Below are 18,193 nucleotides of genomic sequence, written 5' to 3' on the forward strand. Positions count from 1 at the left end.
TATGAGGGGGATTAAAAAATTTAAGTAAAAAAATTCTGAACCCCTCTTATATAGTATGTATACAAACATATATGCTGTAGATAATGTGGTGTTTTTGCACAATATCAAAATCACATAATGTCCTAGTTCATAGAATGTGTCATGGACATTTAGAGAGATATACACACACATACATGTATAACAATACAAGTACAATACATATAATAAAAGGAAGAAATACTCATAACAAATATAGACCTCATTTCGGCAACTAATCATGCATGTGATCATAATGGGTATATAGAAATATCTTCTTCTACCATCTGTTCTGTTGTCCCTTTATCCTTAGCAACCAACTCAGCTGGTCATTGTTTTATATCTGGTGGGGTGACTCAAACCTCCATTCCTGAAGGGTTTGGGCCAAGAGTACTCATGTCACAATTGAATTCATATAGTTTTCCATTGATTTATTTACAGGACATGGTAGTACTAAGTGATGACTTAACAGATCACCTGTATTCCAGATATTCCATTTTTTAAATCTCTATTATGCAACATCTGTCCAGTTTCTTCTTGGTTGTCCAGGTTGATAACCACCAGACTACTTTACTTTTCTGTAGGAGGTGAAGAGATCTTGGGTCCAAAGGATGAGTCCCACTCCCAGTTCTCTCTCTCTCTTTGAACAGTTTTATTGGCATGTAATTTACATATCAGACACTTCAATAGTTCAATTACACCAGGAGTTGTACAATCATCACTATAGTTTTAGAACATTTTTGTCGTTCTTGTACTCATTGCTATTAAGCTCCCCATTGGCCCTCAATCTCCCCTACCATACCAAGGAGCCATTAATCCAGTTGCAGTCTCTATAAATTGACCTATCCTGGATTTCATATAGAGAAAAAGATTGAAAAACAAACAAACATATAGAAAGAAACCTAGCAAGAATAACAAAGTAAAAAAAAAAAAAAAGAACAACAAAGTAAAACAGGGGGCAAAAAACCTCAATTGAAAAGAAAGCAGAAAATATTAAAAACGAGAATACATTTAAATGACTCATAAGAGAGATCAGGATAGGGTCTCTAATTTTAACCTAACTGCATCTACAAGAATCCACTCTCCAATGCAGTCTGCATGATAGCAAAGCTATTCACATCCCGGTCCATGGTCAGGGGGTGCTCACCAGCCACTTAATCCATGTGTATTTTCCTTTCACCAAAAAACCAAAACAAACAAAAAATCCGCAATCCCTTTAAAATGGGTCAAAAAGTTTGAGTTCAAATGATGAAATACAACATTTTGACCTAGGTACGTCTGCCATATCCATTTTACAAAGTTCTCTATCTGAAAATAGGGCTATTCAAACCCCTCAACTATGATCTGAGGCGATTTGCTGGGGGCTTCATCCATGTGTGGATTCTTAAAACGGATTCTGGGCTTCCACTGTCATACATAGCCTTCTGAAAATTAAGTATTCATGATTTAAGCTCTGATACCATTCCCTCCTTTTGATTTGAATTCTATTATTTACAATCCTTATATCACACAGGCTGGTGTGCTTTCCCATGCACTTAGTTGGCACACCACTTAGATGGCCTTTTGTTTGAAATCAAGTCGTTAAGGTTCCGGATGCTATTCTTTTTGTTAGCCAGGGACCATCTAGTTTCTTCCCACACTTTTCCATAGCATGCCTATCTTCAGTAATTTCTCCATGATGTCGAGCATCAAGCAGGGCCATGTCATAAGAACGAATTCTTAGATTGGGGTTAGAATTAAATGCAAGCCCCAAATCCATTCATGCATCTATGGTTTATATGTCTGATTCATCTTAGAGACATCATTGTCATATAATGTTAGAGATCATTATCAATCATCCCCCTAGGGCATCGATTCCATTACCATCAAGTCAATGCTGACTCATGGTGACCCTATAGGACGGGGTAGAACTGCCCCCATGAATCTCCAAGCCTGCAAATCTTCACAAGAGTAGAAAATCTCAGGGACCGGCCCCTCCCCTCACAAGAATTTATTTCAGAGGATAGGACTGAACCTGCAGCTCAGGGAGAGGGACATGTCTGATTAGAGCACATGGGAGCAAATGAAGACATGAAGGGGGAGTAAGAGAGTGGAGCACATCCTGACCCACCAAGCCTGGAGGACGATATTCCGGCTCAGTGCAGCCAATGCACAGAGAAGACTATATGGCCAGCTCCACTGAGACACGACATCCCTCACTGACCCATAGTCCTACAGGGGACAACACTGGAAACAGTGTGGGAATTGTGCCTGATCTGATCCCACCACACTGAGGCAAAACACTAAGGGTGTGCAACTTAAGAGCAAGTAGAACAGAGCAACGGAAGTCCCCAAGGAATACAAAAAATAGACTTAGGGGCCAGGTCTTGGCACCCCATCAGACTTGACCGGAAAACACTCCTGAAGGCCAACAAACAGACCTTGAACTACAAACGCTTCCTTTTTGTTGTTGTGTTGTTGGTTTTTTTGTTTTCTTTTGTTGCTTGGTTTTGCTGTCTTGTTTTTGTGCATGTTATTATCTCCATAGGACTATCTAAATACGATAGGCTGGATGAACAATCTGGAGAAAATAACTGGACCAACAGTTCCGGGGAGACATGGGAGAGGGGGAGGTGGGGGGTAAAGGAAGTGGTGTTAATGAACCCAGGGACAAGGAAACAAGTGATCCAAATGGGTGGTGAGGAGGGTGTAGGAGGTGTGGTAGGGCGTGATCAAGGGTAATGTAACCGAGAGGAATTACTGTAACCCAAATGATAGTGGGACAAGCGGAAAAAGGAAATAGAGGAAAGCGCTTGGAGGCAAAGGGCATGTATAGGTCTAAATAAAGGCATGTACACATGTACATATATTTATATATGAGGATGGGGAAATAGATTTATGTGCATATATTTATAGGTTTGGTATTAAGGTAGCAGGACATTGGGCCTCCACTCAAGTACTCCCTCAATGCAAGAATACTTTGTTCTATTAACCTGGCATTCCATGATGCTCACCTTTGCGACAAGATCGCTGAAGACAAAGTGGGTGCATAAACAAATGTGGTGAAGAAAGCTGATGGAGCCTGGCTATCAAAAGATATAGCGTGTAGGGTCTTAAAGATTTGAAGGTAAACAAGCAGCCATCTAGCTGAGAAGCAACAAAGCCCACATGGAAGCAGAACACCAGCCTGTGTGATCACAAGGTGTCGAGGGGATGAGTTATCAGGCATCAAAGAACAAAAAAATCCTATCATTGTGAATGAGGGGGGAGTGCGGAGTGGGGACTCAAAGCCCATCTGTAGGCCAGTGGACATCCCCTTACAGAAGGGTTGCGGGGAGGCGAGTCAGTCAGGGTGCAGTGCAGCAACGATGACACAACTTTCCTCTAGTTCCTAAATGCTTCCTCCCCTCCACTATCATGATGCCAATTCTACCTTACAAGTCTGGCTAGACCAGAGGATGTACACTGGTACAGATAGGAACTGGAAACACAGGGAATCCAGGGCGGATGATCCCTTCAGGACCAGTGGTGAGAGTGGCGATACTGGGAGGGTGGGGTATATAGGGGGAACCGATTATAAGGATCTACATATAACCTCCTCCCTGGGGGACAAACAACAGAAAAGTGGGTGAAGGGAGACGTCGGAGTGTAAGATATGACAAAATAATAATTTATAAATTATCAAGAGTTAATGAGGGAGGAGCGGGGAGGGGAAAAATGAGCTGATGCCAGGGCCTTACCGGGAGAGCAAGTTTTGAGAATGACGAGGGTAACGAATATACAATTGTGCTTTATACAATTGATGTATGGATTGTGATGAGTTGTATGAGCCCCCAATAAAATGATTAAGAAAGAAAAAGTTTGTTTAACGATTAAAGTCCTATATGATCTGGAAAAAAAAAAAGAGTAGAAAGCCTCATCCTTCCCGAGGAGCTGGCTGGTGGTTCCAAACTGACTGTGGTTAGCAGCTCAATGCGCAAACACTAGGCATTGAAGGTAGCATTAGTTTTGCCAGTGGTATAGAATGTAAAACACTGTTGAGAAAAGGAAATCATACAAGAATAAGCCCACTTGGAACTGTAATACATGGATTATTGACTTGTATAGATAAAACTCTTAAGTGATTGATACTATTTACACAATCGATGAAGGTTGGTCATAGGGAAAATCTTCCAATATTATTCATTCACAATAGCAGAACCACACACACACACATATATAATTTATTTCTTTAAATAATTTTATTAGGGACTCATACAACTCTTACCACAATCCATATATACATCAATTGTGTAAAGCACATTTGTACATTCATTGCCCTCATCATTCTCAAAACATTTGCTCTCCAGAACCACATATATTAATAACGCCACAATGAAGCAAGGAGGGCATTAAAATAGTCAGTAGATGCTAGTCCTGGGCCACTATTCACTAGGCACCCTCAAGGCAAGAGATCCAAACCAAAGTTCTATGGCCTTGGGCTAGCAGTTGTCCGCTTTTTTTTCCACACTAGGGAACTTCATCTTTTAAGTCCAATGGCTACAGGTGAGCTTGAGGTAAAGCCCAGTGTCCTTAGTTTTCAGAATCCTTCTGGTTGGTCTATGAAGGATGTTGTGGGCTTTGAGGGAAGAGTCTAAAGTGCCAGGAGTCTATCCAGCTCTTCTTCCTTCGGGCTGGTCAGGGCCCTCTCTTCCGCTCAGAGGGAACATTCTCAACTTCTGGTTCAATGGAACCCAGTGTCTCTCCAGCTGGGAGCTTTTCTCATTTTGGAACTAAGACCTTTAGACCCATAGAGCCTAGGACTATGAGGACAAGAAGCAAAAAGCTTGTGAGAGGGCCACTAGGGCTCCTAGTGAGAACCACCACTCTCTTTTTCACCCTTTGGTTACTGGAGCTGGGAATCTTGGCTATGAAACAGCTGATTTAAGGCATATGCAGTCTTCTGGAGAACACTGCCAACCAAGCTTACAAACTATTGCCTCCTAGCTGGTGCCATAATTGCATCTTTAGAAAGCTAACTTATTGTTCTATCAATATAGCCACTTTAGGATGGAGAACATAAGATCAGTGACTTCCATGAGTATGGGTCCATTGCCATACTTCATTTGCTGTGATGTGAGGCTTTTGATCCAAAGTGATGCTAGGTGAGATATCATAATGGCAGATAAAACATTCTGTGAATCTGCAGATATTTCTGTGGAGGCATTACATGCAGGTAAAACAAATTTGCATCCAGAGCAAGTTTCTATCCCAGTAAAAAAAATGAAATATTTTTCCTTGATGAGAGTGGTCCAACGTAATCAACCTGCCACCCAGTGGTGGCCGATGAGCTTGAGAATGGTGCCATATATGTGAAGCAACAGCTTACTCAGGTCACAGCACTGATCAGATGCAAGTTTCCTGGTGTATGTACTGCATCACCTTTTATAAGAGACAAAAAAAGTGAGCACAGAGAGATCTGTCACCAAGAGGAGTTGGTTGCAAAGAGCACCTGATTCATAAGAGCTTTCTAGACCAGGGGAAGATTGAGGCCAAGACACATGGAAGTCTCCAAGGATACACAGGCTCACAGATGTTGAGATAGGGATCTTGTCAAGTTGGTTTGTGTGAACTTGAGTAGGCCAGGATCCTCGGTAATGTGGCAGCAAGGCCTCCCCCATAAGGTACAGGTCATAGCTTGATGGAGTCTCCTTGGGACTGTGGCCCTTAAGATTGTGGAGGGCTGGCTCTCTTCTTGATGGTCTATAGACTCTAGACCATGTCTCTGATTTCATGAGACCGCAGCCAACGGCCCATCATGTGGCCTGTGGAGCTATCCATTTTGCCTACCCCCTGCTATGTCCATGCTTCATCCCCTTACCTCATGGTTTCCCAGTGCTGGCAGCTGTGATTCCAGTTAAAATCTAGCCCACAGAATTCAGTCAGACTGAGCCTGCCACTCTACAGTTATGGGCTGCTTTCTTGATATTTCTTTCTTGACATACTTCTTTTTTATAGATGAATGCTACTGGTTTTCTCTAGAAAACCCAGTCTAACACAGACCTAAACCCAGAGCCGACAAAGCAACTTTCCCTAGAGCTTGCATCCTATTTGGACTTCTCACCTCCTAAACTGGAGAATGAATTTGTTAAAGCCACCCACTTGTGATATTTCTGTCATTGCAGGACTGGATAATGAAGCAGTGAACATCCACAAAACACAAATACCTCCAATTCTGAGACCCATTTAGAGATGTCTACCCACATGCCTCTTCACCACCAGTTTTCCAATCGTGTTTTTACCAAGTCTCTGACCATTCAGCCAGACCATTGTCCACAGCCTATGAGTGACACAAGGGAGCTTCAAACATTTCCTGGGAAAAAAATTCCATTCAACAAACTTTTTGAAGTCTCTGTATAATCACACATTTGGACATTTCTCCTAACAAAGTGAAGCAACCAACAGCTGTATTGTTCATTCTGCCTATTGTGAGGATTTCCCCTCACTAATGTCCTTCATTAGTAGATTCACAGTAGTTGCAACAAGGGGCTCAAACACACAAAAACAGTTGTGAGGATGCCACAGGATTGGGTGGTGTTTCCCTCTATTGTACAAAGGGAGGGTAGCTAGGAGTTGGAACCTACTCAATGGGACCTAAAATCATCCTTCTTGGACACCCCAGCTGCAGGGCTACTGTTGTTGATTGGTGACTATTGCTCAGAACCATCTGTAAACAAGGGACGAGTATATCTTCCCTTTGAAGAATGCCCCAAAGAATCTTAGGTATAGAGGGAGGGGGAAGGTTAAGTAACAGGAGTGAAGACTGGGCATTTGGGCCACATCCTCATGCTTGTGCCTTTGGGTCCTACTCAGGCCTGATAGCCCCCCCACTGCTTCCATTTCATGACGGAGTGCTGAAGTACATGGCAAACTTTGAATCTGGGGCAGGTTAACACCCAGATCATGGTGGGCCGTTTAGGTCACTTAGTGGCTCACGGTTGACATTTAGTCTCTACTAAAGCTGTTTCTCAAAAGGAGATTAATGATCTGCAGAGCACGGCAAAGGCTTTGCTCCCAAACCCCAAGGGTTTGTATGGTGATTTATCAACCAGGACTTACCAAACACTTCAAACAGCATCTCTGTCACTGAGAATTCAAGCACCACTGGATTGGCAGGATCATCTGACCCCAAGTGGCAGGGCACCTTGCATGTCAACTTCAACCTCCTGAAAGGCTTCCTCTTGTTCTGAGACCATCTAGGAAATGGATCTGCACTCAGACTCCGGGTTTTGCTCTCTGGATCTGGGGGAAGACTTTCAGGCTTGGACTTCAATTCTGCTTGCTAGGCCCACTGGGATAATGGGTCTCACTCAGCTCTCTCATTTCAATTCAAAATGTTGTCCCAGCAGTTCTTGGAAATCGCCACGTATTGCCATGAACCTTCCCCATGTGTAGAATTACGGGACAGGGACCTCTTACTACCAAGCAAGAGCTGAGCGCAAAATTTGTCCTTTGGGCCACACCTCTCTGCAAGAAAGCCTGCTTGAGGTGGCCCACTGAATTCAGACTTGTAGCCTCTTACAGATGTTAAAACAGCGAACTACCCACCTGTGCAACACAGCACGGGTAGATCTCTGCGACCTACTACAAGATACCAAGTATCTCTGGAACTTCAAAAGGAAACATTGACTTAACAGTGGAGATAATTAAAACCCCATTTATAGCTAGCCTGCCAAAATCAGATTTGAAAAATCAAGGAGTGTTTCTATCAAATTTTAGGGAGTCTGAGGAAGAAGGCCTTCATTACACCTATTTTGTTTCTTATTTCAAATTAGTTGGTTTATTTGAATGATTTTTGAATTAGGTATGAAGGAAATAAATGTAGATAAAGCATGACAAACATTAAGTGACTATGTGTGACAGTACTTGCTGACCCAGCATACGATATGGAAGACACCAAAATGCGGGGTTTTTAACTTTTACCAGACATCACAGATCATTACCAGAACATCACGTAAGTTTATTTCAGATATAACAGCAATGTTAAAATTGACAAGTTTAATTCTTGACTGCACCAAGTAAACTTAGCCATTTAAGTATTTTAAAAGTTATTCCCTCCAAAAAACTGAGGGAGCTTTTCTTTTTCACCAACACACACCATGGTTTCCCAGAAGTTCTGTTTTTCAGAGGACTTTCAGTGGAGGAGTGAATTGCTCTGAGGAAATTTCAGAACTTCTTTCCCCTAATGAAAATGAATGGGAGCAAATTATTTTTTGCATAGATTTCTCTGCAGATTCTTTTAGACCCTAAACGCAAAACCATCAGTATCCCCCCTCCCACTCCCAGAATGATTGTTCCCTATTTACCCACAGTAAAAGAGGTCTATCCTGAAAAATATGATGGGCAGGACTGTGAGTTTAAAGTTAACAGAATTCTCTTACCGCAAACAAGTTTTTTTTCATACATCCAAATAAACAACATGGGACATTATTTCAGTATTTACTGACTGACTCACGGCCATACGAGCTAGGGCTGAGCTGCTGCTACCTAGGTTCTCCTCCACTTCCACCTCCATGAATGGATAGTACAATTTAATACAAGCTAGATGTAGGAGGATTCACTCTCTACAAACCTTTGCAATGTAGTTTAAGCTACTAACTTGAGCGGGGAAAGAAATTCCACATCCTCGATTCAACATTTAGTTATGTCCCTCCCCTGTTGAAATAACATGTACTTCACTGCCGTGTGACAGTTATTGTTTTCAATAACCACATGTAGGGATAAATTCACTGGACTGATTAGATACTCCAATTGAAATGGTTATAGAAACAGGCAGTGTCATCACAGAAATTAATTTACATGTCAAAATCTCTGTTTTGCTACTGGGATTTTTAGAAAAATGTTAAATTTTTCTTCAAACAAACGATGCTTTCTGAAACTCAACGCACTCTTCTCTTGGTAAGAGCCATCAGAATTTACCATTAAAGGTACTTTATACTAAATCTCTCTGTTGACATTTGGACTGCTTAAGAACCAATACTCAAGAAACCGGTGTGCTCTTCCCATAGTTTTACTATCTTAAGATTAGACCCCCTCCATACACACTTGTCAATTCTCTCTATTAGTCTTGGCACTCAGTAAGACTGTTGAAGTCTATTGTTCGTTCACATTTTCTCCAGTAAGAATTTAAGATTACAAGTGCAAAAACATTATACCAAATCTTTTTGTCATTTAACATGTTTGCAGAGATGAGACTTATTTTAAAGTCAAAAGACAGAAAATTCTAGCCCTGTGCAGTGTTTCAGTCCAATGAGAACATCTTGCTGGGCTATCACTATTGGCAATATAAAAAATTATAAATATTAGAGATTGGACGATGAAACTTTCAGCTGTCTCCCAATTACAAGTTATCAACCCGTCAAATCCATTTCCTATACACCAGAAAAGAATCTGGTATCAATCATTCTGGTCAATAGAGCAGGTCACAGTGACATGTGCATTAACACTTCTAGACGTGTGTCTTCCCAAGAAGAGAAGCATTATATATTCAAACCACTGCCCCCTTTCCAAATCCTTGTGCGCGATGTTGCAGGCACAGCGTGGAAACAAATCTGGATGTCCTCCGACAGACCCGTTACAGCACAGCTATGCTATTTCCCCAAACACTGTCTAGATATTCCTGCCTTTGTACTGTCAGACCTTAATGGCTACAGGCTGAGCCACCTGTGCAGCCACATTCAGTGCGCTTCCTGTACCACAAAGGCCACAAGCGGTTCCTTTCGGGTACTTTAACTGTGCTCGTGAGGACACCTGCTTCAGGTTGGTTGGAGGGCAGCGACCTGGGAGCATCCACTCTATCTCTAAGGTTGGACAACTATTGTTGGGCTTACTGAAGTCAAAGGACCAGAGCCAAAATGGAAATCACAACAAACCTCTGAAAGCAGGTAAAGGCCTTATGTCTAGCTGGGATATTAAAAAAATTAATCTCCACAGCCCACACACTCACAGTTAATGCCACTAGTAACGATCCGCAGCAGGGGAAATGAACCTGCTACCACGCAGCCCACTCATTAGCAGAAAGCCATTCACCTCAAATACTGAGACCAAAATATAGAACACGACCCACCCAAACTGCCCCACCCACCCTTAACCACCCACCAGCAGGAAGAGAGGAAAGGACTGCTTCAAAAAAGAAAAAACAAAACCAAACCCACAACAAATCAGCTGAGTATTTCTTACAAGGCCCACAAGGGTCCAATTCCGGAGACAGAGCTCAGAAGGACTGAGGTGGAGCGAAGGCAATGTCTCAGGATGGCGCCCCAGTCTTTGAAAACCCAAAGTACCACACACTCAACTGTCTGAATTAGAACACGCTGCTGCTGCTGCTGCTGCTCTTCCTCCATGAAACGCGTACTTTGTAGGCTCTGCCCTTCAATGTGAAAGCAGGGCATTTAAAAATCTGCTAAAAGTTCCGAAATTAGTGAACACACCAAGTCTTGGGACCCTAACAACTGAACTGGGAAACGTAACAGCTCTACTCTACTGTGTCCTTCTTTCAGTCAAACCATCTCACAAAAGTCAGAGAACAAAAACTCTCCAAACATGATTTTTGAAGTCCTTGAAAGTCTGAAATCTTGTAGAGGAGAGGAAAGGAGGAGAAGAGTCACAAGAATGAGGAGGAGGGGAAGCCTGCAAAGAAAGGGGGGAATCAACGGGCCTCTCTTTTATTTGGCGACAAGCAAGTGCAAGAAAGTCCGTTTGTCCCGCGTTCAGTTGTCTATCTTTTGCACGTCTGCGCTCTGGCCAGAAGGGATTTTGAGGCTTTTCTGGAGCACATGTGCATCTGCGGGCTCTATCCTCTTATAGTAGTTCTTCTTTGTCTCAATAATCTCAAAGCCAAACTTTCTGTAGAAGTCGATTGCTGACTCATTGCTGATCTGGACATGCCTGAAATACAAAGGGCATTTAAAAAGGAAAAGAAAAAAAAAAAATCAACTTTTAAGTTTTCTCTACAGATAAAAGAACTACCCCCATGAGTTTCTGAGATTGTAAACTCTGTCCAGAAGCAGAAAACCTGATTTTTCTCGGTCTATCCTATTGTTGGAATCAACTCAAAGGCAATGGGTCTGGTATTTGCATTTTATTAAAAATCCAAACTCTTGTATTTAGCAGCCCAATGCTAAGCCACCAGGGCTCTAAAAATCCGAACTCTTACATTAGGCAAAGCAGCTGGGTGAAATTACAACACTTGATTATTCTGTTTATTCACCCTGTCTAGCTTAACATTTAGTATTAGTAGAGATGAGATTCTGAAACTTAAAATGGGTTAAACAACCCTGTAATAAGTAACATATTGAAACATGGAGGGGAAAATAGATGAGGCCAAAACAAATCCCCTCTACCTAGGGCTCAAATTCTTGAAAATCATCTTTTCCAATCAATTAAAAAAAAAGTTTATTTTGAGTCAATGATCGTTTGAATTTCCTCATTTCTTTCCCTAAATAACATTAATAACTTCGCAAGCTAAAAAGTATAATAACCTTACTATGTATATAGAAGACTTATCAATGGTTATAACTGAAGCCTTGGTTCTTAATCCAAGGCTTCCATTGAAGGAAGTAGCATCATTCTTGCGAGGTGGCACCATCTGATGTTCAACATTAAACTACTTACTCTAAGAGCAGTCACTGGTAGTCTTTAAGAAGCAAAAAAGTTCACTCTGAAGACCTGAGTTTTATTCTTGGTCTCATCCCACTGACTTCAGAGCTCCTACCTTAACATCATGAATAAGTCTTATTTCAGTTTCTTTATCTACTTGTGAAAAACAAAACTAACCAACCAAAAACCCTGTAGTAACTACTTCTATGGTGCTTCTAATTAAATAATAAAATATGTGCCAGGATTTAAAAATCCTAGTAACATCTTGTGTCAATTTATTAATATTTCAGATAAGAACATTCATTCCTATTAATCGCAGATAAAAATTATTTTACTTACAGATAGATGTTATCAAAAGTGCCATCTTTTTCACAGATGTTTAAGACATGATTTAGCATTTTAGTTCCTAGAAACAAACAACATTAATTTTTAAATGACAAAGTTCGTTTGTTATTTCAGAACATGGACTTGGCGATTATCAATATTATGTATAAAGTACCCACTATTGTTAGTTTCCAGAGTTGACTTCAACTCATGGCAAGAAATTCTTATTTCCCAAAATTGTCTTCACTAATATTTACACATGGTTAAAAAATGCTAGCAGAAAAAACCTTTTATATACAACCTCTTTCAGCTAAAGAGAAAGCAAAGCAAAATAGCAAAAGCAAAAAGAGATACAAATAACACATCTGTATAGGGCAGGCTTCCAAGTGAATAAACACAATTTTTATAGGTAGTCCCTGGATGGTACAAATAGTTAAATTAATAGGCTTGGCTGGTACTCCAAAAGTTGCCAGTTTGAGTCTACACAGATCTGTCTGGCCATCCACTTGGGGGTAGGGGTGGGGGTGGGACGGGGACCCAGCCCTTTGTAATCTAATGGAGCACATGTAGTTCTACTGTAACCTATCTGAGGTCACCCTAAGTTGGAATCAACTCACCTACAGCTGGTTTGGGTTGGTGCTTAAAAAGTGTTCATTGTAATTCATACAACTCAGGAAATATTTCCTAGCATTTGTAAAATAAATGGTGACTTAGTCAACCAGTCAGCATCAGTAACAGTGTCATTTGTATGCCTTCTTAAAGAAGTACAACAGAAGCCACAATTTTTACCTATTCCTAGCCTTCGGTAAGGTGCCAGACATCCTAGTGTCATGATGTAAAGTCTCTTCTGATTCTGTGAATGATCCACCCTGCAGCACACAGCACCAACCGCAATATCATTGAAATACGCTGCCAAAGAAAATATAAAGATATAAAAACCCCAAAAGCAGACAGACACATTTAACTTTCTCATTCTCCTTATAAGGACTGAACTGTTACTATCTCCATTAAATTTTACCAGCCACTCTGAAAATCTAACCAATAACTCCACCCCAAGCTTCCTACATTGTCTTGGAAAATTTAAATCTTCCTTTCGGATATATAGTTAAGAAGTAAAATTATACGCTGGCACACAGCAAATTTTATTTAAAAAAATTTTAAAATTAGCATCTCATTTTTTCAAGTTCCACCCCGCCCCCTGAATAGGCTTGCATTTTCCCCATATAAAGGAGATTAATTTAGTTGTCTAAATCTGCTCAAGTACTTAAAAAGCACATGAAGGGAGAGGGAGGGGAAAAAAACAAAAAAAGTTTATACCAAGTTTTGCTAGCTCGCCAACCTCCAGCACATCCTTGTAGAACTTGTCATTGTAGCTGACTGGAAAGATGACCTGATTTAATCTCTTCAACTGTTTAATATTGTGTGGAGTCACATCTCCCAGCTCGATCCGGCTACTGGAACAAACCAAAATGTGCTCAATAACGCAACAAATGAAGGCAGTCATATTTTAAAGGCGAACATTTTTAAAGGCACCAAGCTTTTGTTCACATTAGCAATATATTCAACCCGTTCACAGTGACTATATTCTTAGATTATCATTTCTAAGCAAATTTGCCAGCCATTCAGTCCAGATTATACATATGTATACATTTAAACACAAATGTAGTATACAAACAGTAACAAGCTTAGAAAAATATTCTACAATAAATATCCAAATTTTCTTTTTAGACATCTATTGCTGATCAGAAGACTGATGATATATAATCATACCGACTTCTCTCTAATCAATTCAGACTCATAGTGACACTATATAGGGTTTCCCAAACAGTAAATCTTTCTGGGAACAGACAGCATCATCTCTCCCCGTGGAGTACCTGTTGGGTTCAAACCATTGACGATGCAGTTGGAAGCTCAATGCTAACCCTTTTGTACCAGTAGGGAACCGTTATAATCGACAAGAAGGATGAGGCTCTCTGTTCCTGTAAAGATTCACACCCTTGGAAACTTTGTATAGGGTTGATATGAATCAGAATGGACTTGATATTAGTGGGTTTAAAGATGCAATCTAAACAGGTACCTCTGGAGGACAATCTAGCATTTTATAGTAAAAAACTAAAAATTATATCCTTCACTATCCAAATAATCCTACTTCTAGGAATTTATTATAAGAAAACAATCCAAATATGCACATAGAATAGTGGTCCAGAAAGAGCATCAAGGGGCAAAATGCAAAATTCAAATTCCTGGACTCCACCCTTAGAGCTTAAAAACCACAATTGCTGGGAATGGAACAAGGGAATCCACATTGTAAATCTACACCACTGTTTGAAAGTCAATGGTCAAAAAGGTATCTGTACCACAATGGCTGGGGACGGGAAGGATAGCTGTGCAGGCTGCTTATACACAAACAAATACTCCGCAGGACTGGGTTCCCTGGTGGGGGACTTAGGTTCTTGATTTCCTGGGACATCTCAGTCAACTGGCTTACTATCATGACTAGTGCTTCTGCTCTACCACCTTGTTCACTGTGTCTGCCTGGAGTTTCAAGAGCTTGTACGCAATCATTGAAGGCACAATAATTGGTTGACATTTGCCTGGAGCAACAGGGAGAGGAAAGTCAGAAATGGAATGTCCGGCTAATTGCCTGGAAGGACTGCCCCTTAGTCATGACCCCCCAAATGGCTACCAACACTAAATATTTTGATCAGTTTGGAGACCACTCTCTTTGCTAAGGAAGTTAGAAGCAAAAATAAAGGGGAAGATATCCTACTTTAAGCACTTCTGTCATCAAGAACAACAACAAAATAGTATAAAGTTCTCTGTCAAATCTGAAAGTTTACAAATCTTGTCCCAGCATATCAAAAGTCCTAGCAGCCAGTGTTAAGATGCAGCTATCTTAATAAGTAACACTGAGATTTTCTTGCTCTAGCCCTTTCCAAATTTCTACTCATGGATCTTTATTTCCAAACCAAAGCGAGCATTGTCACTTTCCAAGAACCTTACTATTGTAATGTTCTCATATGGAATTCATGTCTTTCCCCCCCCCAACTGTTAAGATCACAGTAAAACGCTATTTGCCACAAATCCTTTTCTGATTAAAATCTAGTGGGTTCTGGAGTCCCCGTGTGGTGCAGAGTTAAGGGCTTGGTGACTAAGTTTAAAGACGTCCCATAAAAGACAAACTCGGTGATCTGCACCCGAAAGGCCACAGCCACGAAAACCCTATTTGGCAGCTGTTCTTTGAGCACACAGGGCTGTCAAGAGTAACACTTTCCCCCTGATCAAAGTTCTTCTATAGAATCTTAGATTTTAAAATGTTTTATTAGTGGTACCATCTAGTCTCATGGCAACAATACCAGTTGTTCCCAAAGGCAATTGTCATACATTCCATTTTTCCTTCCTTTTTAAAAAATATCATTTTATTAGGGGCTCATACAACTCATCACAATCCATACATACATCAATTGTGTAAAGCACATTTGTACATTCATTGCCCTCATCATTCTCAAAACATTTGCTCTCCACCTAAGCCCCTGGCATCAGCTCATTTTTCCCCTCCCTCCCCAGCCCCCTCCCTCATGAACCCTTGATAATTTATCAATTATTATTTTGTCATATCTTGCCCTGTCCGACGTCTCCCTTCACCCACTTTTCTTTTGTCTGTCCCCCAGGGAGGAGGTCACATGTAGATCCTTGTAACCATTTCTCCCTCGCCAACCCACCCTCTCTCTCTACCCTCCCAGTATCGCCACTCTCACCACTGGTCCTGACAGGATCATCTGTCCTGGATTCCCTGTGTTTCAGTTCCTATCTGTACCAGTGTACATCCTCTGGTCTAGCCAGACTTGTAAGGTAGAATTGGGATCATGATAGTGGGGGGGAGAAGGGGGCAGCATTTAGGAGCTAGAGGAAAGTTGTATGTTTCATCATTGCTACATCTTTTATTTGAATGGACATATCCTTTATCGCAATAGTTTAACATCATCACCTTAAAACCCCTTTTACCACGACTTAATGAAAGTTTACAGAGCAGATCATGAGCTTTACATTCAACCATTTAGACACATTTTGTTTCACTTAATCCATGCCAATTCTCTCATTACATTATCGCTTATTCTATTTCTTCCTAATGTTTCCTGTTTCATTTTCAATGTTAAGTTTGACTATATTTGATACATATTTTTCTTCTTTAAAAAAAAAATCATTTTATTGGGGGCTTGTACAATTCTCATCAGAATCCATCCATCCATCCATTGAGTCAAGCATTTGTTGCCATCATCATTCTCAAAACATTTGCCTTCTACTTGAGACCTTAATATCAGCTCCTCATTTTCCCCCCTCCCCCTTCCCTCATGAATCCTTCATAATTCATAAATTACTGTTATTATTTTGTCATATATGTTACACTGTCCGACGTCTCCTCACCCCCACCCCCATTTCTCTGCTGTCCATCCCCCAGGGAGGAAGTTATACGTAGATTCTTGTAATTGGTTCCCCCTTTTCCTTCCTCTTTTATCTCTTGCTTCAAGTAAATGATGGATAGCTGTTGTCCCTTGGATAACCATTCATAGACCCCAGGCAAATATAGGAGGAAGCGGAACTGCAGTACTAAATACCAGTGAACTAGGATGCTCCATTAAACTATGACCCTAGAGCGCCAAACCAAGGAACCAACTCCCATGAGGTGCTTGGTTACACTAAGCAGCCTCAGAGGCTCTTTGTGTGATTGTAAATAAAGGGGGCTTCAAAAAGTTCATGGAAAAATTCCATTTTCCGAAGAACTTTTTGAAGCTCCTTGTGTTTTCAACTTTTTACACCTGCCCAACTTATTGACTGCAGTTACAGTAAATAGTGGTGCCACCCTATTCTGACTCAATGTGCTCTACCCCTCACACACATCAGTGTAGATGGAAACTCAATGTTCATCCCTAACCCACCCACCACCCCACTTCCATACCAGCAAACTTCGGTCTCCATACATTTGCCTGGTTTGTCTTTTTATATAGCTTAACTCATTGCCATCAAGCTGATTCCGACTTACAGTGACCCCAAGGCAGAACCGCCCCTGTGGGTTTTGAACCCCTGACCTTGGGTTTAGCAGTCCAACATGCAAGCTTTCCAGGATTCTACTCTAGCCAACAGCAGTTCAAACCAACCAGTCCCGTCTCTAGAAAAAGATCACAGTGTTTTAGTCTCAGGTTGCTGAGTCAGAATCAACTCATTGGCAGTGCTTGGTGTTGTGTGTGTATGTTTTATTTTTTGGTTAGCATTACTAACTAATTAAATCAAGTGTACATTCGATAAGTCAATTTAAGTACAAACAATAGGGGACAGAAACAGATGGGATACCTGAATGTGCATGTGGGGCTGAACTACAAAGGGCCTTAAGAGAAGTTATTCAAAACTCTTTAGACCTGTACATCAAAAATTGGAATAGAGAAATATGGCTGATTGCACTTTTAGGGTTGGCAAGTAGGGTCTGACAGGCAGACAAATGGACAGGGCAGGAATACCAAGAAATATCCAGAGTTAACAGATTGAAAGATAAGTTCACCCCCTAAAGCTTTTGGAGAGAACACGGCCTTGTTCATATCCTGAATCCAGAAATGTGACAGTAACTTTCTGTGTTTGAAAGTTATCCAATTTATGGCATTCGCTATGGCAGACCTATGAAACTAATACAAATTCTGAAAAAACAAAACAAAACAACAACAAAACCCCAGCACTGAGCTGTTTAACTGCAAGATCAGCAGTTTGAATGTATCAGTGGCCCGTGAAAAGAAAGATGAAGTTGTGTGCCTCCATAATAATGTAAAGTATTAGGAATCCAAAGCGCTAGTTCTACATTGCCTAAAGAGTTGCTCTGAGTTGGAATCGACTCGATGGCAGTGAGTCTGCTTTTACCAGCAGTTCTCATCAACCCTTTCACAGGGTTGCACACAGGAGCAAAAATTATAGTTATGAAGTAGCAACGAAAATAATTTTATGAGTGGGAATCGACTCGATGGCAGTGAGTCTGCTTTTACCAGCAGTTCTCATCAACCCTTTCACAGGGTTGCACACAGTAGCAAAAATTATAGTTATGAAGTAGCAACAAAAATAATTTTATGGTTGGGGGGTCACCACCACATGAGGAACTGTCTTAATGGGTCGCGGCATTAGGAAGGTTGAGAACCACTGCTATAGGGTATTAGGATGTAATGCACGGTATTAGTGAGTAGTTTATTGATTAGAAATC

General features: G+C 41.0%; 1 protein-coding gene across 2 annotated transcripts in view; it reads right to left on the reverse strand.

Moving 5' to 3' along the window:
* Positions 1–7,972: 7,972 nt before the first annotated feature.
* Positions 7,973–18,193, reverse strand: part of NAA50 (N-alpha-acetyltransferase 50, NatE catalytic subunit) — a 25,762-nt gene continuing 15,541 nt past the window's right edge. The window contains exons 2-5 of one of the 2 annotated variants that reach the window (XM_045286188.1): positions 13,273–13,406; positions 12,745–12,864; positions 11,971–12,037; positions 7,973–10,920 (exon numbers count right to left, since the gene is read on the reverse strand). In XM_045286188.1, coding sequence (XP_045142123.1) covers positions 10,743–10,920; positions 11,971–12,037; positions 12,745–12,864; positions 13,273–13,406 — 499 coding nt within the window. In that variant the 3' untranslated portion in view covers positions 7,973–10,742. Of the gene's footprint in view, positions 10,921–11,970; positions 12,038–12,744; positions 12,865–13,272; positions 13,410–18,193 lie in introns of both variants that reach the window. The other variant, XM_045286187.1, reaches the window with a different exon arrangement.

This window comes from Echinops telfairi, unplaced genomic scaffold (assembly GCF_000313985.2).
Source record: "Echinops telfairi isolate 266 unplaced genomic scaffold, ASM31398v2 ScPeMD7_6;HRSCAF=24_0, whole genome shotgun sequence".
In the NCBI taxonomy this organism is placed as follows: Eukaryota; Metazoa; Chordata; class Mammalia; order Afrosoricida; family Tenrecidae; genus Echinops; species Echinops telfairi.